Below are 25,880 nucleotides of genomic sequence, written 5' to 3'. Positions count from 1 at the left end.
TTTTTAAAATATTTTCTCGAAAATTGAAAAAGTATTGACAGCTTTTTCAATTCCCGAAAAAATGTTTCCAAAAATAGATGGTTTAATGTGTGCCCTAAGGTCCGAATTTTACTTTTCAATATATTGGGGATTTGGAATCTGGAGTTGGATTATGTGTTGGCAAAGTTGATAAACGTCCAACATTAGTAGCAGAATTTGTATGCAATAACAGACTCAATTTACATGGACGCATTGTTCCTATATGCAGTACTTGATATTGCAACTAATGTCAGGGCATCTTTGATGCTTTTATGTATTATTATTAATCTATTATAACCTATCTGAACAATGTTCAGTCGAATATTGGACATGATGGATGCTGTTGCAGCTATAATGGGCTGTGTCTAATGGGAACTAGTGGATTTAATGAATATCCCTCTCCCACTTGTCTCACACTAGTTCTCAGTTGGCTTTAGCGTCTACGAGTCTAGCATTTACAGCAAGTTGTGCACTAACGAAATGCGTCATTCAGAATCTGGTTTCTTCAGCTACAAGAGTCACGATGTTTCCGAGCTTTTTTTTTTTTTGGCACCACATTTTTGCTTCTCCAGTCCTGGTATTTACTCAAATTGGCAGTAGCGTTTGTACAAGATTAACATCATAAAGTAAATTTGCCATTGCCATTTATTCGGCATGATAGCTTTCACGAGTCATTTTTGGCAATAACATGAATTTGTCAAATACGAATCGCGATAACCTCACAGAAAAAACAAAGGATCAAATTGTCCAACCAATATTGTCCAACGCCCCTCTAATTCTAAAGTCTAAATCACTAATCATTCTGCCCAGCTAAGAGTGGCACAGAAAGACACAAAGCACTCTCAATAAAAAAGAAAGGTGGTGCAAACAATGGAACCTTAACCTCAATGGTTATATTATTCTACGATACAAGAATACATGTATACTCCAGCGTAATTCATTGAGATTTTTTTCCTTTGAGAATACAATAAATACAAAAAACATATGAAAAAGCCTAACCAAGATTAAGCCTCCTAGATAAATGAAAAATAATTTCATGATACAACCCAAATGAAAGAACTGACTATTGTACAACATTTTTATTGTCAAGGCCAGGATGAGGTGACAAGCAGCAATCAACTCTACTTGCGCCCATACCCTGGCGGCGGAGGTTGTGGCCTCTTATTTCCTCTTTTGTCTAATACAGAGTATTGGTTACCTGATTGTTGAGGACGACTGTATCCCCTAGGGAAGCTGTGGTTGGCTGTTGGAGCACCATTTATCCAGTGTTGCTGACTAGAAGCTCCAGGTGGTTGGTAGTTCTGAAAACTGTTGTAACCAGCTTGATAAGGATGAGCACGGACTCCATTTGGAGTTTGTGCCAACGGTACTCCAGCAAACATGGGTACGGCAATCTGGCTACCTCCTGATGGGGGGTAGTATATATTCCTGGAATGCTCCCCACTATTGTGGGTAACTGATCGGTTATTTCTTTCATAGTTTTGAGGTTGAGGCCTATTGTTTGGTTCGTGGAGTGCTGATGAAACATACGGTGGTTTATACCCATCATCATAATTACCCCGACCAATGGAATTTGAATATTGAGGGAGGCCTCGAGGATGGTGACCTGATCTTGGTGGCGGCCTCTGATTATTTTGGTAGGAAGGCAAGTGCGGTCTATATGGAGGCACGGGGTAAGAGTGTGGTGGGGCATGCATCCGATTGCCATAACCATTTCGATCTACATTCACTTGTAAGCTATTAACAACCAGTCGATGAGCTGCTTCCCCAAGATGTTGACCAGAAATGGCTCCTGAGGGGGCTTGCCTGAAAACCAAGCGAAACCCACAATGGTCAAATATACTGATAAAAGATATTTGCATCTGAAGACACGGAATTTCCCATAGGTTTAAAGGTTATGCATAGGCATTTCAATGAAAATGATTTACAATCAAGGCATACCTTCCATTCTCCCATGGCTTCCTTCCAGAATCTTCATGCCACAAAACAGGTTCAGGTTTTAAATCCCCCAAATTCACAATCTGTAAGACAAGGAACTTCACGTGAGTTGATGTAATACACAGAAAAACCACCACGCTTAAAAAGCCACACCACACCACACCACACCACACTTGGCCATCAAAAATACCAGCTTTTATTTTAATTGTTATATTAGAATCTAAAATATCAAAAAGTAGAAATCATAAGAATCAATGAATGAGATACGCATTGGATGTGATAACCATTTTAAGGAACATATATATATATATATAGACACTGTAAATATGGTTGATTGAAAGCATTATCCTAAGATCATATCTAAACATTATGATCAAGGCTTGAATGGTAGCAAGCACACTTGTAGACTGTGGATGTTCATACACTGAAAACATTGAGAAACTCGAAGGGTAAGACACCTATCACCAAAACGTTTGAATTTTGCATCCACTTGCTGAATGTCCTTGATCAGTAGTTGAAAGGGCATAGAAACAAAATAATTACATCAAACCAACATCACTACCTTCCATTTCACTAGCAATATGTATGGAATAACAAGAATAATGTACAATAAGTTACAACTCTGAGAGAACAATAACATGGTTGTTTATTATTTGAATAACTCAACAATTCATTATTTAGGACTTCATTTTATTCAAATTATTTACTGAAAAGGAATTATATACCAAAATTAGATACTCTCCACACCAAAATTAGATACTGCCATACAAAATTCAGGAAAAGAGAAATAAAACACTAATGGCCTGTTTGGGAGTTTAGAGAGGGAGGAGAGTAGAGGGGAGGGGAGTAGTGGAGAGGAGAGTAGAGGAGAATGATTACCCTCCACCTTGTTTGGATGTTTTTATAATTAGTAAGGGGGAAGGGAGTAATTAACCCTTCACCTTGTTTTTAACATTGTAATTTTATAAATATAATAAGAGTAAATTAGGTAATTTACTTTATCAATAATTTTATGTGCTCTACTCTCCCTCCAAATCTCTCCAATTTGGGGGAATTAAAAATGAGGGGGTTGGAGGTAGTTGAAACCCCTTCAAACCCCTCCCCCTCATTCCTTAAAAAACTCTCAAACAAGGTAATTGAATTACTCCCCTTCCCTCTACTCTACTCCCCCTCCTTTTTTAAACATCCAAACAGGTCATAAAGGAGCAAAACTTTGACAAGCAACAAGACCTCACAAATAAGTAGTAACTACATACCTTCTTTGGGAATTTAACCCCCACAGGCGGTCGAGCAATATGTTCATGCATATCTGGGAGTCTGTATATAGCACATCTGAACAAGAGGGAGTGAAGAAGAAATGCGAAGTGAGGAGAACAGGTGCTAGATTTATGGTTCATTCAATTGAACAACAGTCTCAAAAACTTACATGACTTGGTTGTCAATAACATCTTCCATTCCTGTGACAGGAGACCTGAAAATAGGTGGTCGAGGTTCTCCACCACATGGGGATAAATAACCATTCATCCCACCACTGCATTTAGCCCTAAATAAAATCAGAAAATAGTCCAACCATAAACTTAATTTTAAGTGAGCGTGGAAAAAATCCACATGACCTACAAGCTAAAGCGAACAGCTGACAAGGCATTTCAAATATTTCCATCATAAATCAAGAAACAGGCAGTGACACAGCCAAGGACACAAACAGACTTATGACTAGACTACATAACTCTTATGATGATATAAAATGAAATAAAATCACAATAATCAATTAATGCCAGAACTTTAATTAAATAGTCAGAAAAGGATGCTAACACCACCAAGGTGACAAATTTATCTGTACAAGGTAAACAAACTCATATCTTTATTTTTGCCCTGCAGAGGCCAAGGGAACAGAGATTCCTTAACTCAGGAATCATTCACTCTAAATAAATTACCAAAAGTTTACAAAAAAAAAAAAAAAAGAGGAAGAAGACGAGAGGTCGACATGAAAAGCTATAGCAAAAGCTATGCAGGTCATATTATGGCTAAGCAGAGCAAAATCTTGTGTCACTGGTACCAGTACTTTCAGTTAGATGTAAGAACATACTGACTTATAAGATACAGACCGCCTTATTATAATAGCATGGAATATTGCAGAACAAACTCAAGACCAGGCACAGTAAGATTATTCTGTATTCAGTATGAAGTACAAATTTAACCTAGAAACATAAGATTTTATAGAACAGAAGAAAGATGATCACAACTAGATGCCAAATGTATTTATAAATGATAAACATTTATAAGGCAGAAAATTGATGATAACTTGTCACAAATCTTGAAGGGAAAAATATGAAACTTAACAGAACAAGCAAAACAAAGGCCCACCAAAAGCAAACATTAAAAATTGGCATGAAAATAAAAAATAAAAAATAAATAAAAAAGATGGCCTCCAAAAAAGTCATTGCTAGATCTCTTCTCCCCATTTTTTTTCTTAAGAGAACATCTTAATTATCTTACTAATTCTAAATACTTGGGAAACTTGAACCAGAATGGCATCAAAATGTAGTACACAAAAAATGACAATAGTATTCATTAAATGTCAGGCATATAATAAGTGTGAATCAAATTTAGCATACAACATGTGCATTAAATGTCAGATTAGAAGAATCCTCACATAGAATGCATAAGTTCATTCATTCCTTGAATCTTGAAAAGGAAAAGAAAAAAAAATAGCAACATTTGGAAACAACTACAAACCTTTTCTCAGGCTCGATTCTCTCTTTGACCTCAACCCGTTCTTTGTCTGTTAACCGTTTACACTTCTCATCAAGAATACTTATGCATACAGAGAGAGGATGAGACGATTTCACGAAAAGCATGTCAAACATCATGCTGTTTCTCCGTACCTCCTCCTCCTGTAAAAGAAATTGTAGAACTCAATATAAAAATGTGTTGTATCTAGCAAAGAAATGTAAAAAAGACGAGATAACAGAGACAATCTAGTAAGTGCAGAATATCAAGCTGGTTAATGACAAACAGCATACCGTCAACGTATGTTCAATTTTCTGGACCTCCGCAAGAAGGCGAGCTTCATCAATGAACGGCAATTTTGCGATGCCCTTAAAAAAAGCAAGTAGAGGTGTTAAAACACACACACACATAGTGATTGCTGCCTATATCATCATGATGTCTAAGATACAAAAATAGAGACCAGAACATAAACCCCACCTGCCAGGCAAATCGTTTGCCGTTCATATCCACTTCAAAATCTGGCAAACAAAACAAAGGGTTAAGGGTAAGCAAATTTTACTACATAAATTCAAAGAGAAACAAGTTTCAGGCCACCATTAGGAAAAAAGCATACCAGCTGGGTAAAAGTCAATAATAGGTGAATTTGGATCAGTCATCAACTTCCTGTAATGCTCAGGAAGTGCATGGGAACTGCAAGTGGATCATTTTTTTTTTTTTTTTGGATAAATGCAAGTGGATCATAATTAGTTCTTTAGTAGATGGAATATTTTATAAAAAATGAAAATGAGAAGAAATAGTGGCCACTAAACCTTGCAGCAGGGAATACTCCCAAAAGCTGATTGAACGGTTTGAAGGGAGTACCAAGCTCAAAGCTTATATTCAGATCACCGAGATCCTTGAGATCAGAAGCAAAGGGTGCATAATGATAAGGATAAAACCTACAATAAATATTCTTCAGTGTCACAGTAATGATCCAAAAATGTTTTTTTTATAAGTAAAGATAAACTTACTAAAAAATAGACTACTTCATGTACAATAGACACTAATGATCTGAAGATGTGAACATGTATTAAATAGAAATAACAAATTGACCAGAAAGATCATTGACACCAGAAAAGAAGAAAGGATCCTGCAGCTGTAAAAAGACTTGGGATCTGTTTGGTTGGGAGGGAAGGACAATATGACAAGAGTGGAAAATGGAAGTAAAGAATATTTTCTTTGTTTTCCTTCGTACTTGTATGGTAGAGAGGATAGAAAGTTAATATAACTTTTTATAGTTTAGTTGGGAGGATGAAAAAAATAGTTCGTATGAATTTACTTCTTTACCTTATTACAATTACACACTTATTACATAAGAAGTAATCTTTCCCTTATTATACAAGGAAAATTGTAATTAGCTAAGTTAGTTATGATAACACCATATAAAAGTGAACGTATCAACAACAACAAAGCCTTAGTACCAAAATTTGTGTTAAATTGGTGATGCATGTGCTAGGATGGGGAGTCCGTTGATCATTTACTGTTACATTGCCATGTAGCTAGAGAGTTGTGGAATATAGTATTTTCTTTATTTGTGGTTCACTGGGTTATGCCATGCCATGTTGTGCATCTTCTAGCTAGCTGGTCGTATAAATGTAAGTCTTTGGTGATTTGGAATATGATTCCTCATTGTATTATGAGGGGTATTTGGCAGGGGAGGAATGCTCGTACTTTTGAAGGATGTGAGGGATCAATTCATGATATGAAGTTTTTCCTCCAAACTTTGCCAAAGTGAACAAATGCTTCGGGTGTTTTTACTTTTAATTCTTTGAAATATTTGTTAGAAAGTTGTAGTTTCTTTGCTTTATAGTTTTTGCTGTTTCCTTAGTACACTGCCTGTGTGCTTTGGTTTCCTATATTGTTTTCTTTATTCAATGAAGTAATATTACTTATCAAAAATAAAATAAAATTAGGGGTTGGCTATGGATCCTCGACACATTAGATTGGATCGGCCACATAAACATATCACATTTATTATTTTATTTTATTTTCTCTAGCCATCTATTTTACATAAAAAAATAAAGATTTGAATGAGTTGAAATCATGCCTTATAAACACATTAGAGAGGCATGGGACAAAATCGAAAATTTGCCTTCATGTTCTAGTAGGGGAAGTGATGAGCCATGGAGGATTAATTTGTTACTATTTCACAAATTCATCTATTCAAGACTATGTTGGTAAAAGTGCGACAAGAGCAAAGCTCCAGTACTTTTCACCTCACGAGGCGCATTCAAAGGAATGCTTTTTTATATTTTTCAAAAAAACTAAACTAAACTAAACTAAAGTGTAACCCTAGGATCATAACACTATTGATATAAACCAATGATTTGGTACATAAAATTCAATTTATGGTGTGCGGTTAAACACATTTGGAACCACAATCCACTATTGATCTTATATTGACTAAATCTTATTTTCTTATACTTATTAAGTGATTAAAACTTGATGCTGTGGAACCTCACCAAGGCAGGGCCCTTTGGACCCACCCCTAGAGAGGAAAACAGGGACTTATTAAGTGATTAAATTATTAACTAATATTAGTAATTAGTCATAGCACATTATGGTTGGAGGAGATTCAAGAAAGGATATTGTCGGAAGTACTCACATCTAGCTAATCCAAAAATAAAAATGACTTGACTTGCAATTTTACACATAAGTTGCAAAAGGAGGAGCTTACATAAATGTTTATGAATTTTATATAATGTTTTAATTCAATTTATATGATTTTTTTATCACTAGTTTGTTGTGTTGCCCATTAATAATTATTTTCAAATTTATGACTTCTTTTTTTAAGAATGTGTGCTTCGTATCTTCTGGCGCTTTTACCAACCCTGATTCAAGACTAATTTTATGGAGCACAAGTGAAATTCAATTGAAATAAAAGTAGTGGTTTTAAAGTTAACAAATTTGTGTTCATTAAGTTATGGCCAATTTTGCATTTAGGGGCGAAATTGCAGTTTCAGTAATCCCAGCAAATTAAGGGTATTTTATAGGAGATCCTATATATCTTATCTTTTATTATCTTTGAGCTCAAGTTTTTTTTTTTTTAAATTACCTTTTTATTTTTACTAGTCAAACTAGAAGTCCTAATCCTACTATACAAGAATAAGCCCTTATATATATATTTGCCCAACGTACTTGAAGGGATGAAGTTTATTAATAAAATATTGAGTGTTTTGAGCATCGACACATGTTGGGCATCATGTGTTGTTTTCACCCTTTCTCTTCTGTCTTTTCGTATTCTCTTCCATGTGGTATTGTTCACAGACACTATTCAAACAACCACTAAACACCATAAAATTTTCTCTTCTACTTCTTCCTTACAAGCCCAAATAAAAGCCCTTTCATTTGTCTTCCAAAAACCTAAAAGCCCACGTACTTTCTTCTAACTCATCAAACCACCTTTTAATTCTTAACACAAACCTATAACCCTTTCTCCAACAATTCCAAACCCAAGATCCAAAAAATCTCCTAACACTAAACCCAATACATGCAGACCTAGACATGTCCCAATTTGTTCTATGTCAGGAAGCTTTCTCCTCTGTTTTCTCTCAAAATGATAAAAGTTTGCGGGCCCAGAGAAAAAAAATACTCCCCCAACCCTCTTTATTTCTGCTGAGATTTCTTCCCTACAGAACAGACGAAAATGGCAATCAGCCCACCCTTTTCTCTTGTAAGTTCTCCATCCCCCTTTCTTAACTGAGCAGTTTTCCATCCTCTACCTCAAGATGTGTAAGCCATTTCAAAACTTACAGAGACCAACTACCCTTCCTCAAAAAACAGAGGAGCTATGTAAGTTATTGAATAAGTTCCCCCACCCCTTCTCTCTCTTCACCCTTTCCAATCCCAAAACAATACCTCACATGAAACAATTTTTTTATTTTTTTATTTTTGGTTTGGGGGGGAAGGGGAGAGATAAGTCAGAAGCTGGGAAAAGGTGCAAGTGATTAACGAAATCACCGAAAATTGATGAATGGGAAACTGCAACCACTAATTTTAATAATTTACACTAGCAGGTGCATGCAAGGAATTGGGCAAAGAGGGAGAAATGCACCACAACAAACTTTGGGAAATGAACAATAAAAAAAAAAAACTAACAAAATACAAAACCTTAAAATTAAGTACATTACTTTGAAGAACAAGAGAAGAAAAAAAAACTAACCACTGCCAAGAACAAACCCCTTCGTAATAATAGTGCATAACCCAACATAAGCCCTCTGTGTAGCTCAAGACCTACCCAATAGAGAAGCCAATATAAACCTACAGTTATTTACCAAATACAAGTACCAATATAATTGAACTCATTTTACTTACCACATCTCTTCGTATTGCTTCAAGCTCCTCAGGCGTTCTTACAGAAAACTTTTCCTCGTAATATCTTTCTTTCCACCCTGGTGATCCCAATTTGACCTAATTAAACAACATAATATTGGTAAACAACACAAAAAGTATAGCTAATTGAGCCTTGTATGACGTCCTCGTCCTCCACCTTTTCTCATGGAAGAAGGGCCATCTCAGCTAGAGCTTATTGGTAACAAACTTTTAAACCTAATCAATATGCAGAGGTAAACTGTCATCAAACCTTGTCTTCTTCTGGATTTTTTGAGTTAAAAGCATCAGACTTCTCACGAAGTATCTCCTTAAGCTTCACTTTTAATTCTTCTTTGTTTTCATTTACCTGGAAACCAAAAACAACAAAGATGATGGCTCAATGAGCATCACTTTAACATCATACAATAACAACAACGATTACAGATAAACGACAGAAAATAGATGCAATCATAACTCCACGCCAGCAAGGCTCATACCCAAGCCCACAGAAAGTACTAAAGAATGGGTGATGGAGTCAGAATTACATTAAAGAGCCTCGCCTGAAGCAGGAAAACGTACATCTATTTCAAGGTTATTTTCAGCTTCAACAATAGCAGCACCAATAGTAGCCCCTGAAGAGTAACGTGCAACTTTATTGGGCCGAGACTGTTTCCTTTTAATTTCAAGCCCTGACAATCCTGCTGTGGCTTGTCCAAGTGGGTAATCTTTTCTAACGGACATTGAGCCCTCTGAATGGTGATTAAAGCCAGGTTGTTGAAAAGGTGAAGGTGAAGGACCAGAAGCAAGACGAGAACCATGGAACCGAGCAACTGGAACTAGAGACTCAGGTTGAACTTGAGGCTCGAGGTCATCTCGTCTCCTGGCCTGTGCCTTGTCACGCTTTATTCTATCAGACTGCCGCTGAAAAAGGAATACAGAATAAAAGATAATCATGATTTAAGTTTACAGGAATAACATATAGCAACAACCAATGACAGCCCCATAACATAATGCTAGATCTGATAATATTCAGACAAACTATAAGCTTAGATAATCACTACTTTTAACTGCAAGTAGTATGAACAATAATACAAACCTGATATACTGATGATCACCTGATGCAGCTATGGAAGACTAATTTTTTTCTACTTCAGAATTTTGTCCATTCAAGATTTATTTTATCCAATTGAAGCAAAGTTGTATGGTTTTAAAGGTCTAGTTACAAGTATTCTGGGGCTACAGTGGATTTAATTTCGGCTATTTATATTACAAGTTATAGTTTTCATAAAAAAAAATTACAAGTTATAGTTGGTTTTGCATTCCAGGCAGGACTGTATTTACTGCAACTCCAACAAATCAAAGGGTATTTTGGAAGTTTAGCTGAGTCCAGAATTTTTCTAAAATAATCCATGTATCTTATGTTTATTGACATGACAAGTTAGTTTAAATTAGTTTATTAGGTTTTAATTTACTACTCAAATTTGGAGTAATATGCTACCAGTACAAGGAAGAGTCCTTGTGCCAAATGTTCTCAAAGAATGGAAGGAGTTAAATAATAAAATTGAGTATTTGTAGTAAAAGGCATGTGTACCCGAGTTTGATCTTTCTTCTTTCTTACCTCTTTCCTTCTTCACTTTCTCATGCTATTAACGAGTATACAGCCCTTGAATACTACAAGCTTCTATCTTTCTTACAAATCAAGTCCTTCCTCTATCAAAACCCTATGACCCAACATGCTTTCTCTACCAAATAACTCATCAAACCATATTTTAATTCCTAAACAAAACTGCTGTCTAGAATTTTCTAGCAACTTGATTGGTATTGAATTTCTCTCTCTCTCTCTCTCTCTCTCTCTCTCTCTCTCTCTCCACAAAAACTTATTTAAATTATTCACTAGTTACAACAATAGGAGGGGGGATTCAAACCTTAGTCCTCCTCATAACAGAGAGCAGGCAACCCCACTGAGCTACAAGACTCTTGGCTCTCCAAACTAAACCTTAATCCCATGGGTTTTTTTAAAAATAATTGGGATCAATCACATGTATCTTTTCATCCGTTCTATCCTACCTAAGGTCATACCCTCTTTCGTCTCCATTTATTATATCATTCTTCATTACTTCTACTCATGTTGCTTTAAACCGTCTACCCCTTTTGACTCCCAGTTGACCAGACTCTAAAAGCCTAGAGTCAAGGAGATCTAACTCAACTAGCACCTCCTTCCTTTATAAGTTTTAAGTGGAGGGTGGTGTTGTGGATTCAAGACCTATTGGGATAGTTTGTAACTTACCAATAAAGAAAAATCATAGAAAGTAAAGATGACATGAAAATTGCTCCCATGATCGAAATCCTCCAATTATGTAATTTAAAAAATTATTTCTCCATTTTCCCCATAACTTCCTTACACTACCCATCCAGATATTCTAGAGTTTCCTCCCATTTGCAAGCAGAATAAAAACAGGATTTCTGCATTGGTGATTGGACTACCACTTTCCCTACCACCATTTTTGATAACCACTTACCCTACCACCTTTTTTGATAACCACTCTCCCTACTGCCTTTGAAAAAGATTTTACAGAAGGTTCAACACTTCGCAAGGCCACCAAGGGAGAAAACTTTTATAAGTTTAAATACAGATATTAGAAAACTGCAGCTGACTTGTTGACAGTCAAATATTACTTGAAAGGTTCGAGAATCCATTGACTGCTTAATTCTGGTTCACTTTATTATTTCCCCCACATATGCTCATGAAACTGTTAAAAGTAAAGTTTATGTACTTTTTCCCCCACATAACAAAATAATTTTTTAAGGTGACAGCAAGAAGAGTGAGGGGTGTCTTCAGCAAGCTGCAGATGATAAATGGGACCATCTCTATAATTATTTCAACCCTCATCAATGAAATTATTATTTATTAAGTTGAAGAGAACCATGTCAATCTAAGAACAGAGCAAACCTGATGTATTCGAGCTCTCTTCTGAAATATCTTATCTTCAAAAGATCCTACAGCTTGAATAAAATGTTCCACCCTGCTCAAATTTGGCTGTGAAATAAAACAAGTCAAGAATGATACATAACCCCTAAAGAAGATTAAAAAGAAAAGCAACTGGGCAACTGAGACAGCTTCTAGAAGCAACAACACTCCAGAAATTAATAAAAATACCTTGCTTCCATTGGTCAAATACCCACCCATTGCCCTCAATTCCTTCTTGTATATAGCTATCAGCAAGTTAATAGCACCCTAGAAAATTAAGAGGGTAGAGGATTTCATTGGGTAAATTGAAGAAAAGCCAAAAAGGAAATTCAAATCACAGCTAGCTTGCAAGTTTATTTACATTATCTTCTTGTGATTTGCAATAATGAAAATGACATAATAATGGAAAATACAAATGCCTAAAGAACACCAATTTATATATTTTAATGCAAGATACTAATGAAAATGACATGATAATAGTTAATTATCAATCACATGGTATACAAATTTCTCTTGTGAACATCCTTGCCGTTGAATATGCTACATCATCATTCAATAATCTCTAGTGATGAAGTTTATGTTTAAAATAACAACAGAATCAATAACAAATTTCTACGTCAAAATTTCTATCTTCCATATTCCTTTTCAAGCCCCAAGCCACTCAATTTTAGATTATAAACGAAAATCTTTCATTCTTGCCTTCCTTCTTTTGGTGCATATCTACCTTTACTTCAAAAGGTTAAATTATCAAAGCCAAAATGTCAAATAACATTTGAATGATTACAAGTCTGATTAGTTCTCTATTAATAAACTAAATATACATAGCAAGCATTTACTCCCCAAAATTTGTTTGTGTACATGTTAGAAACATAGGTGCTGATTTTCTTTATTGGTAAGGTACACACCAAATGAGTCTTGAGCCTATGACCTTACCCTCCACCTTGCTCTTACGAGGGGAGGAAGTGGCATTTGAGCTAGAGCTCATTGAGTAGATGCTAATAAATTTATAATTAAATGTAATGTACAACTGCCGATGATACAGATCAGAATGATGTTAGTTTCTAATGGTGGGTTTTTTTATAAGTAACAAGCAATTTTGTATTCGTAGATTATAAACAGCACAGTTAGTTTTGTAATTTGTAAACACATAATGTTTATGATTTTCAACAAACATTTTAACCACCTAGAAATGACAGACAAATATTCCTATTAAAGAAAAGCCTGTGCATGTTGTAACAAAAACCTAAATTCAAATCTCAACCAAGTCTAAACTCAAGATAATTGCACTACTCAAGTAACCAACAGAAATTTACCCATGAACTCCAATATATTCATGTAATCAATAGCATTGACATCAGCATAGGCAATTAAACAATTAACAAATCCCCCCCCCCCACCAAAAAAAACACTTGGCCAATTACAACTTCTCCAAATGCCACCTAAACTATATCCATACATTGCCATCTTCCCTATATTACCAAACATCTACTTTTAAGCTTTCCTTCTTGGAGGAGGGTGTTTAAAAAATTACGATTATGATACTTTAAAATATCGCAATACCAAAGCAATCGTGTTTCAGAAGTAATCTACTCCAAAAGAAATTGATTGTTTAACAAACCTCACGAATCTCCAAAGTGGGCATGTGGGGTAAGAAATCATTGCCAACAAAGAAACACATGAAAATAAAATCATCCACAATGCATTCAAAATCAATCTTGAATGGACAGTTGGGAATTGTCATCTCATGCTCCAAATACTCTCGAAGAGTCCAAATGTGGAGAAACTGCCAGGAAGGTAAAGATAGGGATATATAAATAAGAGCCAAAAAAGATAACGATATTTGCTGCACAAATTGTCTTTACCACCAAGGAATTCCAAAGAATGAAATCCAACCTGGAATGGTTTTTTGGCCACAACAGCACTGTCACCTTTCTCATCAAACTCTCCAGCCTTTCTTTTTGCCTTCCCTTCACAATCTGAAGCAAAATGACCCATCTGACCACATAGGAAGCATTTGTCTTGTTGCCCGGGAGTAAATACAACCTGAAATGGAAAACAGACCATTTAGAAGGAGCACCAACTTTTGCTAAACATGTTGATAAGACCACATTATATCACAAGTATTGCAAACATTAATACATATAATACCCATTCATACTAATGAATAAGCATTTGCAAAAGAATACAAACAAGTAAAGAGAAGAATAGAACGCTTCCAGGAAAAATAAGATTCCACCAATCTCTTTTTTCTTCAATAAGATAATTTACCCATTCTAACTAAAATAAATATTGCAAGTAAATTGTGTAATACCAACCTCTCGAAGGATTGAAAAATGAATTTCATGGGTAGCCAAAGCCAACATAATCAAATCTGCATCCTGTCATGTGGCATCAATTAATAGAGCAGCCAATGTTAGTCTAAAACAGCTGAGGCACAGGTGTATCAATCAAATGCCAAAAGATTTAGAAAGATCCAATTTCTCTACTATAGGTGCACAAGGAAGAAGTATACCAAACCATACAAGCAATGACGTGTATTTGGGTCATAACCAGGAAGGTTTCTTTGAAGACGAATATATGACATAATCTTGTGTTCCCCTTCACCAGGAACATTGGCATCAGAGATGATGACCTTGCCACACACAAAAGGTACAGTTAGCACACTCCTTGATCATTGTAGCACATACACACATATGAGTACCACATTCTAACCACAAAGTAAGCAAATTAGAAGGTGATAACAGAGAATGGCAAGGAAAATACCTTAACATTTTCCCAACCAGGGTCATTGTTCAACCTGAGATGAACATAGTACTGTAGTGCAATTGATAGAACAGCCATAAATTCAGTTCCAGGTGTAATAACATTAGAATCACAAATTTGTGACTCCTGTTTAGGAGGAAGCTTTCTGCCCTCTTTCTCAAACTCTTCCCTTAGCCGTGCTTCTTCAGCTGCCTACAGAAGAACGGCATCAATATGAATAGTTAGAAACTTTTTTTTTTTTTTTGAGCTTCTCTTCTTAATAAAAGGTTCCCACCTGCCCAGGGAGAACACATAAAGAACTTATACATAGAATGAAGAAAAAAGGAATATCTTGGGATAAAAATAAATTAATGAATAAGGTATGAACTTCTAGGATCAAAAATCCTAGGGGATGATTGACATGGATTCTCCATTGATCAAAAGAGTAAATAACAAGTTGTAAGTCCAGCCCATAAGGAAATTAGTTCAGAGGATTTGGTTTTTTTATTTGAGTTTGCATGGTGTGGAAAATTGTTTTTCTTGTCAAAGATGTGTTGTTATGTTCCTCATCCACCAAGAAAGGTATTCCTTGTCCACCTAAAATAGGTATTAAATCACTACGTGTAGGCAGCACTGTAAAGGGTTTTGGTGGTATAGCTTTAGTGCGCATGAGAGAGTTAAAAGACAAAGTTTTTCTAGTGTGTTAAGTGTGAGAACACTCGTGGACGCATTGGGAATTAGGGTAGTTTAGATTGTGAGGTTTATGAGAGTTCGCCGATGTGGTTGTAATCCTTATCATTGATATTCGATTTTTTTAATAAGTGTTCCCACAGATGTAAGCATAAAGTTTGCCTACCCGTTAAGGTGCAGCCTAGGATGTGTTGTAGACCCAAACATCTTGGGTTCATCCCCACTAGGAATTCCCTTGGATTACCTGATACATGGTTCTGCCGAGTAGGTCATGTATCCATAGTTTACTCCCCAGAGGTGGGGCCAAAGGGCCCTGCCTTGGTGAGGTTCCACATCATTAAAAAGTAAAAAATAAAAAATAAAAATAAAAAGATGCAAGCATAGAGTTTTCCATACCACGTTAAATTTTGTTTTGCATGTTTTTCACAATAAATTGGTATCAAAACTTCTGCTATCACAACAAACTAGTATCAAATCCCATCATCGATCTTGGTATGAAGGTAATGATTCTTGCAGGCACAAATTTGGTTCGAGCTAAATGCGCATGCAAGTTTTCATTGGGTTATGGCCTTGTGGATATTTTGAATGCCATTCTTATTAATACTAGCACATGCATTCTTTGAAGAGTTGTTGACTATTCTCAATGCCTAAATCAATAATCTGTCTATAAGTAGTTTCCATGCTAAAGGACATGTTACAAACAAAAAAAATTTAATGAGAAAAATACTTATGATATCAGCTATTAAGTGAGATTTCAAAATGCCAAAAGGAAACAAATGGATTTGCTTTCTATTGAAAATTTCAGAAGTAATATATATTCTCTTTCAAAAGTACTTCTAGTAAATAAATTCAATTTGTATAATAAGGAAGAGCCAAATGACTTTTACTTATCAAAAAAAAAAAAGAGCCAAATGACTTAGAAAAACAGTATACTTAAGACGCCCTTCACATCTTATCCAAAAAAAAACCCTTCACATGCACACACATCAAGGACAAACCTAGCACACACAAAAGCACATACCGCATCTGCCGCATCTTTAGCTGCTCTAAAACGCCTAGACCGTTGTTGATTCATTTTAGCCCTTGGGGCAACACCATCTACCAATCATTTCCAGATAATTAGTATTAAACACAGCACATACAATATTTCATAGGCTTCTGTGGTAACAATGAATAAACTTGGCCTACTACTCACCAATAGCCATGTATAGCAGCTTTCGAGGCCGCACCATCCCAAAAAGCCTATCAATGTAGTCAAACATACACTGAAATACCTCATCAAAAGTTGTTGGAGAAGGCTGCATAAATAAAATAACTTGGTAAAAAAATAATTATTAAAAATTAATTTGAAAGAACATGAGGATATGGAGTCTGAGAACACAATCTCCAAAGTCACAGCCTATCAGAGCATTAAGCCCTTAAGCCTCAAAATTTAGCATTTATTGAGTCAATATAGCATTAGGCTTGTTTGATAACAAACAAACTCTCAAAAGAGTAATTCATATATCTTTCCCATGGCGATAATATAACCTGATTAGAGGACATCTCTAGCATGGAAAAACTTAGGTTTTGTCAAAATGTCTTTACATGGATCCATCACTTCATACCATGTATTGCAAACACATTGAACTCGCTTTATATTACTCAATTAAATAACAAATCTAATATTTCTGCTGGACTGCCCCAAGAGCAAGCCAAAAAAATATCTTTCAAAACAGCATCAGGATTGCATCAAATCACAGAACAAGTATCTAGTCAACAAATTAAGCCAAGGCAATTAATAGTAATAGGACATCATCAGGGAATATTTACCATAAACATGCAACCAACTATGTTTAGACTTAGTGCCAAGATCCTTGTAGCTCAAAGTGTTTTCTAGTCCCCATTATGAATAGAAGCAAGGTTCGAATCCCCCTCCCCCACTTGTTGTAACAATTGAATTATCATATATATATATATATATATATATATATATATATATATATATCTGTGTGTGTGTGTGTGTGTTTACTTAGAAAAAACTAAACATACTTTAAAGACAAAAAAAAATACCCATTTGTTACACTTAATTGTAGTTCGGGTTGTAAACAAATCAAGTCGGATATTAGAAATTCAAGATTATTCTTTTAATTTTATTTCAAACATAATCCAAGCTAGGTTCATTTTCTGGTCAAACAAGCTCGAGTTTGTTCACTAGTTACTTGATTAACCTATTCTTTTCCATAGCAAACACTATGACTAAAATTATTTGCCCCTTCACAAATATTTGCTAATAATTTAATAACTAAATTATTGTTGAAATTATATAATTTGAGTTAATTGATGGAATGATTTTTATTAATGAACTTATAAATGTTAGATTCACCAACCTTGTATATTTTTTTTAATATAGGAAACAAAATATACTAACCTTTGTATTGTTAAAAAAATTATATATAACACTACTTCAAAATGGACTATTTATATTATCAATAAACTACAAATAACAATTTGACATCCTATGAACCTATTTACATACTTATGCAACCATTCTCAAGTCTATATAAGCATATTTTAAACATTTATACAATTAAAAATATAAAAATATATATACTTTAATCGAGCCTCATACTCTCGAGCACATTATTATGTTTGGGACTGACCTGTTTAAAAATTCAAGCCTTAGGCATGAGCTTGACTCGTTTGCTAAATAAATGAAAGCTTTCCGAAACGAGCCCAAACTGTTTCGATTCAATTACAGCCTAATTGTAGTTAATAAATAATCACTACAACAATTTCAAATACCAATCCAAAATGATCTAATACGATTGATAAACTTTAAGAATAACTGGAGCTCAAATGCAATGCAACGCAATGCAATTCGAAAACATTGAGCACGAGGCTATCCGTAACAGCACCTAAAGCTCATACAAAACCCTAATTACATAGCAGAGCACCAAAAATTCAGAGCAAGATAATGGAAATCTATGCATTGAAATCGTACCCTATCTTCGGGGTGGAAACAAGGGTGAATGATCCCGTTCATGTCGAGGTAGAGATTGTCGAATTCCAGTTCGTTAGGGTTTGGCTTACTGGTATCGACCGGAATTTTGATGCCGTCGATTTCAACAGGTTCTTCTTCGACCACATCCTTCACCACCAACGGATACTTCTCAGCTAACCATCTATAGAAAGCCGGAACTCCCATTGCAAATCACTCGGAGCTCGCAGCCTCAGAAAAACAAAACAAAAAAATCTCCCGCGGCCCAAACAGAGTGGGCGAGAAAGAGCGAGAAAGCGAGAGAGACAATCGTAACCCTAAAATATTGAGACTTTCAAAAAAACACTCAAAAGAGAGAGAATATGCGAAAAAAGAAACCGCTATTGGAGTTTAAGTGTGGGACTTGTAAAAACAAATTCTGTTTCGTTAGGTCACGAAACTAGTCGATGGGACAATGATGCCCTTTTTGTAGCTCATAAAAAGGCGGAGAATTTTGGGAGAAATGTAGGGGTGTTTGTGTCTTTTGGTAGATCTAGTATAAGCAGGTCGGTTTGATTTGATTAACTTTTTGAGAATAAATAAATAAATATCTCCGTGTGATACTAAGGGATAATATTGATATTTTTGGTTATGTATTGTGGGGTAGGGGTGAGGTGTGCAGAGAAGCTGTGGGGTATTGGGCCTTTCCAGCTCCTGCATGCCATTGTTTGAGAGTTGAAAATATATATATAACTTTCAATCTTAATTATTAAATAACAATGAAAAAAATATTTGAAGAAATAAAAAGTTGAGAAGTTAAAAAATAAAAAATTGTGAGAGAAACAAGGGTAACTGAGGTGCAATAACTTAAATCTCAATCCACTTTTATGTATCTAAAAAAACAATTTATGGATTTAGATTGGACAAGCCCAAACTCTTGTTCTAATAACCCCTGCTTATCATCAAACTAAGACACCAATCAGTTTTTGGTGTAGGCAAGAATTGAATCTCAGATCTCTTATATAACTATCAGAGATTTTACCAGTTTAGCTAACTAGAACATACAATCATAATTAGAGCAACCACATCAGCTCGTGTAAAAATTCCGTCTATTTTACACAAAAAACCTCATTTTAAAATTTTACACATTCATTTTTACAAATAACCCACATCAGTTCATCTATTCTACTACATCTATTAATTAAATAATAATTTCCTCACTTTTTTTATTATTTCTCTCTAACTACCTATACACGCGCCTCTCTTCATTTCTAATTAATTTCTCTCTCTCTCTCTCTCTCTCTCTCTCTCTCTCTCTCTCTCTCTCTCTACCCAGATCAACTCTCCCTCCGAGCAACTCTCCGATCCGCCCCGATCTGCTCCGAGCACCGATCCACTCCGATACGCTCCGATCCAGTCGCTCCGAGCACCGATCCGAGCTCCGATCCACTCCGAGCACCAATCCGAGTTCCAATCCACTCCGATACACTCTGATCCACTTGCTCTGAGCTCCGATCTACTCTCCCTAGCTCCGATCCAAGCTCCAACCGCTCCGATCCACGCTCCGATCAAGCGCCGATCTATGTTTGTGTATTTATGTTTTTTTTTATTTTAGCAAGTGTCTGTGTTGATTTTCTGTGTGGATGTGTTTATGTATGGGTGTGTTTGTGTGCATCTGAGGAAAAAGAAGAGGATGAGGAGTTGAGTTTTAGCTGGGTTGGTTGAGCACGGAAAGGAGAGAGAGAAAAAGGAGCAAACGAAAATGATAAAATAATGGTATAAACGAGCTACAGTGACCGTGTTAATATACACGGTTACTATAGCTCGGGGATGGGTTTGCAAAATTTTAGACATTTTTAAACCCACTGATGTGGGTGTTTTTTTGCTCAAAATGTGTAAAATTGGTAGTTATGTTTATTTTAGAAGTTTTTACATGAGCTGGTGTGAATGCTCTTAAAATTAAATTTTAAATTGTCTAATAGAATATTAGATTTTAACTATATTGTAATTTTGTGTAAGTATTATTTTGATTACACTATAATTTGATACTAAGTATCTTTAAACTTTGAATGCAATATAATTTCATGCTAGTTATCTTTCTGATTATACTAATCTTGTATCAATTATATTATCTGCAAAATCAAGCATCTAAATTTATAAAATATAAAAGACTAAAATCCATAAGACAACCTTAAAGTTTGGGGTCATTTTTATTTTGTCCCTTGACGTTTCAAAATTTTGATTCACTCCTTTAATGTTAGGATGTCATTTTGATTTATGGTCCCACTATTAATGACAATACGAATGGGTTCAAGACGAGGTATGGAGAACATTGCAGTGTGTGGAGGAGGTGAGAGAGGAAGCATCTCCCTCAGGAACTCATCTTTGGTGGTGTGCGGAGGACAATGTGGCAGTTGATGACGAGGACCATGGTAGCAGCACATTCACCTTCACCAATCTAGACACCTTTCTCCTTTTGATTAGATAACGATGCATTATCCTCTCTCTCTCTCTCTCTCTCTCTCTCTCTCTCATCAATTTGTGTGAATTCCACCACACCAAGTTTTACTTGTATCGAGACAAGCATCGAGATCAGTGTTTGGAGAGTTTGAGAGGGGACTGATTGGTGAAACTTTGTTTGGGTTCGTGATCTAGTTGTGATTTTTGTTTTGGTTGTGTTCTTTGATTATTTTGATTGTTGCTATGTGATGAGTAATTGAAATTGTATTGGGTTAGATTGGATGTTGAGAAAATCTTCCTTGGTTAGAAGGGTAATAATAAGAAGAAAATTGAAGTTTAAAATAGCTTCACTTGTTTGTTAATGGAAGGATTAAAATTAAATAATGAATTCCAACCTAAAAGAAGCTAAAGCAAAATTATCTAGTATTTTTAAGCATGTCATAGTGAGTTTCTACCATGCTGCATAACATTAGCTTTTGGTTTTAGCCAAGGTTAGGCACAATATAAACAATTGTAGAGAATTCACACTCAATATAAACAATTGTAGAGAATTCACACTCAAGAATACATGAGAAACCAGAAATCTCATTCGTGTGTTTTTTTTTTTTTGGTCACTATATATGAAGTTATCGAAACCTTCATATAGCTCATGATGCAAATCCATTTGCAAAGACATGAATTTTAGATTACATTTTCAATCTTCAAAACAATAACATCTAAAATCAACTATAATGTCTTCATATGCCTTTTGTTTATCTCAAAAAAAAAAGTCATCACCTGCCTTTCTAAATCCCCTCTTCTTCATTTTTATCTCTTTCAACAAACACGACAAGCTTTCTCTTCCTGTCCCATCCCAGTCGATTTATGGGAATTTGCTATACCTTCTGGATATATAATGAAGTAAATCACATAAACTACATTACACATCAAAAATCATCAAGACATTAATGGAAGGGAAACATGTCAAGGTTTGATCACATGACATACTCCCTTGAAGAACTTTCAATGAAATTAAAGACTTGAGAGGCGCAAATGTATTCAAAATGGTTCAAAAATTTTACAAGCATACTTATTAGGATGTAGAAATACCATAACACTATGTTCAATGAAAGAAATAGATTATCGGAAAAAGAGAAATAAAAGAGAGGAAAAAAGGAGAGATGTGGGAAGTGAAAACAGAAGCTGAAAAAGAAGACTAGGAAAAGGAGTCCTCAAAATTAAAAGTGTACGGGGAAAGGCCCTGGGCCCATTGGGCCTTGGACCCCAGCCTCGTGTTAACGAACAGGATAGGGCCCCAGGCTCGTTCGGCCATGGACCCTAGCCTTGAATTACGACATCTGACCCAACCTTCATTGGATCAATGGCCTCGGTCCAAACACACCTCGAAGCCCAGTTCAAGCCCCAAAACCGTATTGGGGTCACTGTGTTTTGGACGGCGAAAGTGAGCCCCTCTTGGGAGTAATATTTCCTGGGGATACAAGGTCTCAGTGGCCCGGTATTGCCTTAGAGAGTATCGCTGCCGAATAGCCTTTTGGTGGCAGGAACCAATTCCAATGCCACTACCACTGTTCCCAACGGAACATCTGCTAAGACCACTTAGAAATGATGGAATTGACCCCATTCCCACTAATAATTAGGAATAATCATGACACATTCACTTGTCTCAAGCAATAAATAGGAGAATAGAATAAGAAAGAGGGGGTTGGAAAAGGGAGGGGAGAACACACAAAGAGAGAAGAGGGTCTATTTCAAGAGAAGAGGGAGCGGCCATGTGAGAGAGAGAGGGGTTTGCAAAATCAAGGGCAAGTGCTTGGGTCTCCTAGCAAATGACCACCCATAGTAGGAAATCCAGAGTCCACGATACAAATAGATTGTGAGCCCAATTATGGGTAGAGCCCGTTAAATTCTATATTGGGTACACACAAATATTGACATTGTTGTCTTGTTCAATAGAATTTGTACCATTTTTTTTTTCATCTACACTACCCAAGAATTACACAAACGTATTAAAACTTACCAAAGAACAGAGTGAAAATGCGCGTAAAGAAGTTCAAGTTGCGGGGAAACATTGTAGGCTGTGCTGAAAACTCGTTGAAGAAACTACATACACAAAAGAAGTATCATATCTCAGATTCTCAACCTCAATTAAGAAGGGATTTGGAGGCAAAATTGCACAAAGGAAGCAGATGAAAAAAAAAAAAAGAGAAGAGAAAATGGAGTAAAGGTATGATTGAGAACCAAATAAACAAAGATGTAAACAATATAATTCCAAGTAGTGAGCGGTGAGTACTGAGTAGTAAGCTACAAAAGCATCAATTGACAGATAAACAGAACATGATGTGTTTCGGCTACACATGAATTAATTGACATACATCCTACAGGCATGCCTTTACTCATTAATAATAGTGTTGATATTGATGGCTTTCACAAATAGAAATCTCAATCAAATTCAGTAATCTACAACCATGGAAGACTATATGTAGCCTCACTTCATAAAGCAGAGGCTTCAATCATATCAAGGGCCAACCATTTATGGTGTCAATTCCATACAACAACAAAATAAGAGAGAGAACGGCATTTTATAAAGGCTTCAATTATATTAGAGTCAATCATCTATAGTGTCAATTCCAAATAGCTTTATTTTAGAACTGAGTTCAAAGTTTAAGTAACCAAGAGAGGAAGTAAAAAGTTGTTTTAAGTCAAGTGCTATGATGGCAATTGAGCAAAAACAGACGCATAATAATATGAATATGCCAAAGCCTCTTATATCTCATATAGCTTAGCAAGGTCCTAACTCCTTAAAACACCTGCAACAACTTAAAGAGTTTTGACATAAATTTGGTTGTCAAATCATGAATCCATTCTTTTTGTGGTCAATGGATACCAAACAATTATAACCCATAATGATTGTCTATGTAACAAGATTAGTGAGTTACTTGGATTGTTAAACCCACCAACTTAATCAAGTGTTCCATTTTTCAAACGTTCATAGAATGTTTCAAGTCTCTTCCTTGGTATATAGCCGAAGCAATGAATGTCCAGATCAATTTCAAAAATAGTTAGGACCCTGCATCAGAGCCAGAATAGGCAAAGTCAGAACCAATCCTATTCTACAAGCAACATGCAAGGTTAAGCAACAAGAATTCTAGCTCCACGAAGAGTCTTTATTCAATTTATGCTATACAAATGAATGTGGATGAAGAAGCAACATAAAGCTTAAAAAAACAATAAGGTGGAATCAAATAAGTGGTGAAATCTATTGTCTTTTAGAACTTCTCAAGGAATGAAAACCCACTAGCCACTAGCATTAGCAGAAGGAACATATGATTGCATATGTTAGGAACAGATTTATCCAGTAGAGATGGTCAACTAGACTAAAATGAAAGTCTATTCTTGTCCTCTTCAATTTTTGGGGTGCCACCTGATGTTTGTGTGCCATACTAAGTTACTAACTACTCTGGAATGATAAGATCATTTGAGCAAAGTAAAATAAATGTTCTATTCAGAACATCTTTTTGAGAGAGAGAGGACCTGCAACTATTAACTATAATATAGCTAAAATCCTATTGCTGGAGTACTTATAATGGGTTCCATTTTTGTTCTTTTAAAGGTTCCATTCAAATGATAATGACCCTCCATGGGAAAAAGCCACATGATCTATACAAAATATAAATTTTAAAATAAAAACTGTTCTCAAATCAATCATTCATACTCTTTAAACCACTAAATTTCACAAAACATTGATATCTTTTTTCTCATATTGCCTTCCCTCCTGACTTGTTATTGTTGAGGGGTCAATGTGTCTCCATCTTTCTAGCCAGGCTATATTATACTCCAATCCAGTCATCCCTACCCAAGATTAAGAACTGCTATCTTATTTAATCTGTTTGACCCACCCAGTGAATTAGAAGATCTCTAACATCACCTTATCATATTTTGGAATTGCAATAGCAAAATGGCAACATTTTAAGAACTGTTTATATGAACGGAAAACCAAAATAAAATTTTGAAGTAGTGAAACCACTTATATATTCACAACACGTGCCATTAGAATGCGGAAAGATCTTCAAAGTGAACAGTGATTAATCTGGACTTTCAATTGTAATATTTAATTCCTGATAGTAACATCCGCATAAGCTATTGAGTGAGAGCAAAAAGCTAGAATAAAAGGCAACAATTTCATGAAACAGACAGAAGGGGAACGTTGGAGCAGAATTATAAGTTTGGACTTTGGAGGGATCAGAAAATGCGTTTCAATAGTCGGGTGATTAATTATGCATTTGGCTTGAGCTTAAAAAGCCAGCTAATTTTACTATTTAACTTATTTTCGCTATTATTTATAAGTCTTACTACACTTTTTAGTATTATTTATAGTTCTCATTGTATTATTTTAACTAATTTTTACCTTTATCTACAGTACTTATAGTAAAAAGTTTTCAGTTTCAGCAAAATAAACGAATTCTAAACATAAGTGTGTGTTTAGGATGGACTGAAATTTTCAGATTATTTGCAATTTTAGCTTATTTTTGTTACTGCTCATGGGTTTTATTGTACTTTTTAATACTATTTTTTAGTCCCATTGTATTATTCAACTTATTTTCAAAAAAAAAAAATTTACATTTTCAACAAAAAGTTTTCAGTTTCAGTTAAATAAGCTATTACCAAATGAACACTTAGAGGGCGTTTGGATAGCCCGTCCACGTCCAAGTTTTGCTTCTTTTTTTTTTTTTTTTTTTTTTTTCAACGCGTGTTTGTTAGTGTTCATTGGTCATGAATAGTGATTTTAGGCCAATGAACAGTAACTTTTGGAATGAACAGTGATTTTTACCCCTTTAAAAATTATTTTGCTACAGTATTTTCAGTTTTCAGTTTTCAGCAATAAGTTCTATCCAAACAGACCCTTAGTGTGCATTTGGCATGATGAAATTTGCCAACTTATTTTACTATTTAGTTTATTTTTGCTACTATTTATGGGTCTCACTACATTTTTGAATACCATTCATGAGTCTCACTGTACTATTTCAT

At 35.3% G+C, this 25,880-nt stretch overlaps 1 protein-coding gene across 2 annotated transcripts; it reads right to left on the bottom strand.

The window, feature by feature from the left end:
• Positions 1-848: 848 nt before the first annotated feature.
• LOC142610437 (5'-3' exoribonuclease 3) lies at positions 849-18,794 on the bottom strand. Of its 2 annotated transcripts, none has more exons than XM_075782250.1 (23): positions 18,420-18,794; positions 16,632-16,734; positions 16,458-16,534; positions 14,768-14,959; positions 14,517-14,636; positions 14,320-14,382; positions 13,898-14,047; positions 13,623-13,787; positions 12,194-12,271; positions 11,987-12,073; positions 9,616-9,957; positions 9,308-9,403; positions 9,040-9,135; positions 8,888-8,958; positions 5,496-5,624; positions 5,300-5,376; positions 5,164-5,204; positions 4,980-5,054; positions 4,693-4,850; positions 3,383-3,499; positions 3,213-3,288; positions 1,960-2,039; positions 849-1,824 (listed from the first exon to the last, which is right to left on the bottom strand). In XM_075782250.1, exons 1-23 carry the CDS (start codon positions 18,621-18,623, stop codon positions 1,140-1,142), a joined length of 3,282 nt encoding a protein of 1,093 aa, XP_075638365.1. In that variant the 5' UTR covers positions 18,624-18,794; the 3' UTR covers positions 849-1,139. The 2 variants fall into 2 exon arrangements, with proteins under 2 accessions (XP_075638365.1, XP_075638370.1); XM_075782255.1 differs by having other exon boundaries at positions 3,383-3,487.
• Positions 18,795-25,880: the final 7,086 nt, after the last annotated feature.

The sequence above is a fragment of the Castanea sativa genome, chromosome 1 (assembly GCF_040712315.1).
Source record: "Castanea sativa cultivar Marrone di Chiusa Pesio chromosome 1, ASM4071231v1".
NCBI lineage: Eukaryota > Viridiplantae > Streptophyta > Magnoliopsida > Fagales > Fagaceae > Castanea > Castanea sativa.
The sequence above is the reverse complement of the archived record's forward strand: the minus strand, read 5'-3'. Positions and strand labels throughout refer to the sequence as shown.

Excerpts from the sequence above, each read along its gene's own strand:
- LOC142610437 (XM_075782250.1), bottom strand. The coding sequence starts at position 18,623 with ATGGGAGTTCCGGCTTTCTATAGATGGTTAGCTGAGAAGTATCCGTTG. Across the intron at positions 9,136-9,307 it reads AAAATCCAGAAGAAGACAAG|GTCAAATTGGGATCACCAGG; the intron begins GTTTGATGACAG and ends TTGTTTAATTAG. Across the intron at positions 3,500-4,692 it reads AGAATCGAGCCTGAGAAAAG|GGCTAAATGCAGTGGTGGGA; the intron begins GTTTGTAGTTGT and ends GATTTTATTTAG.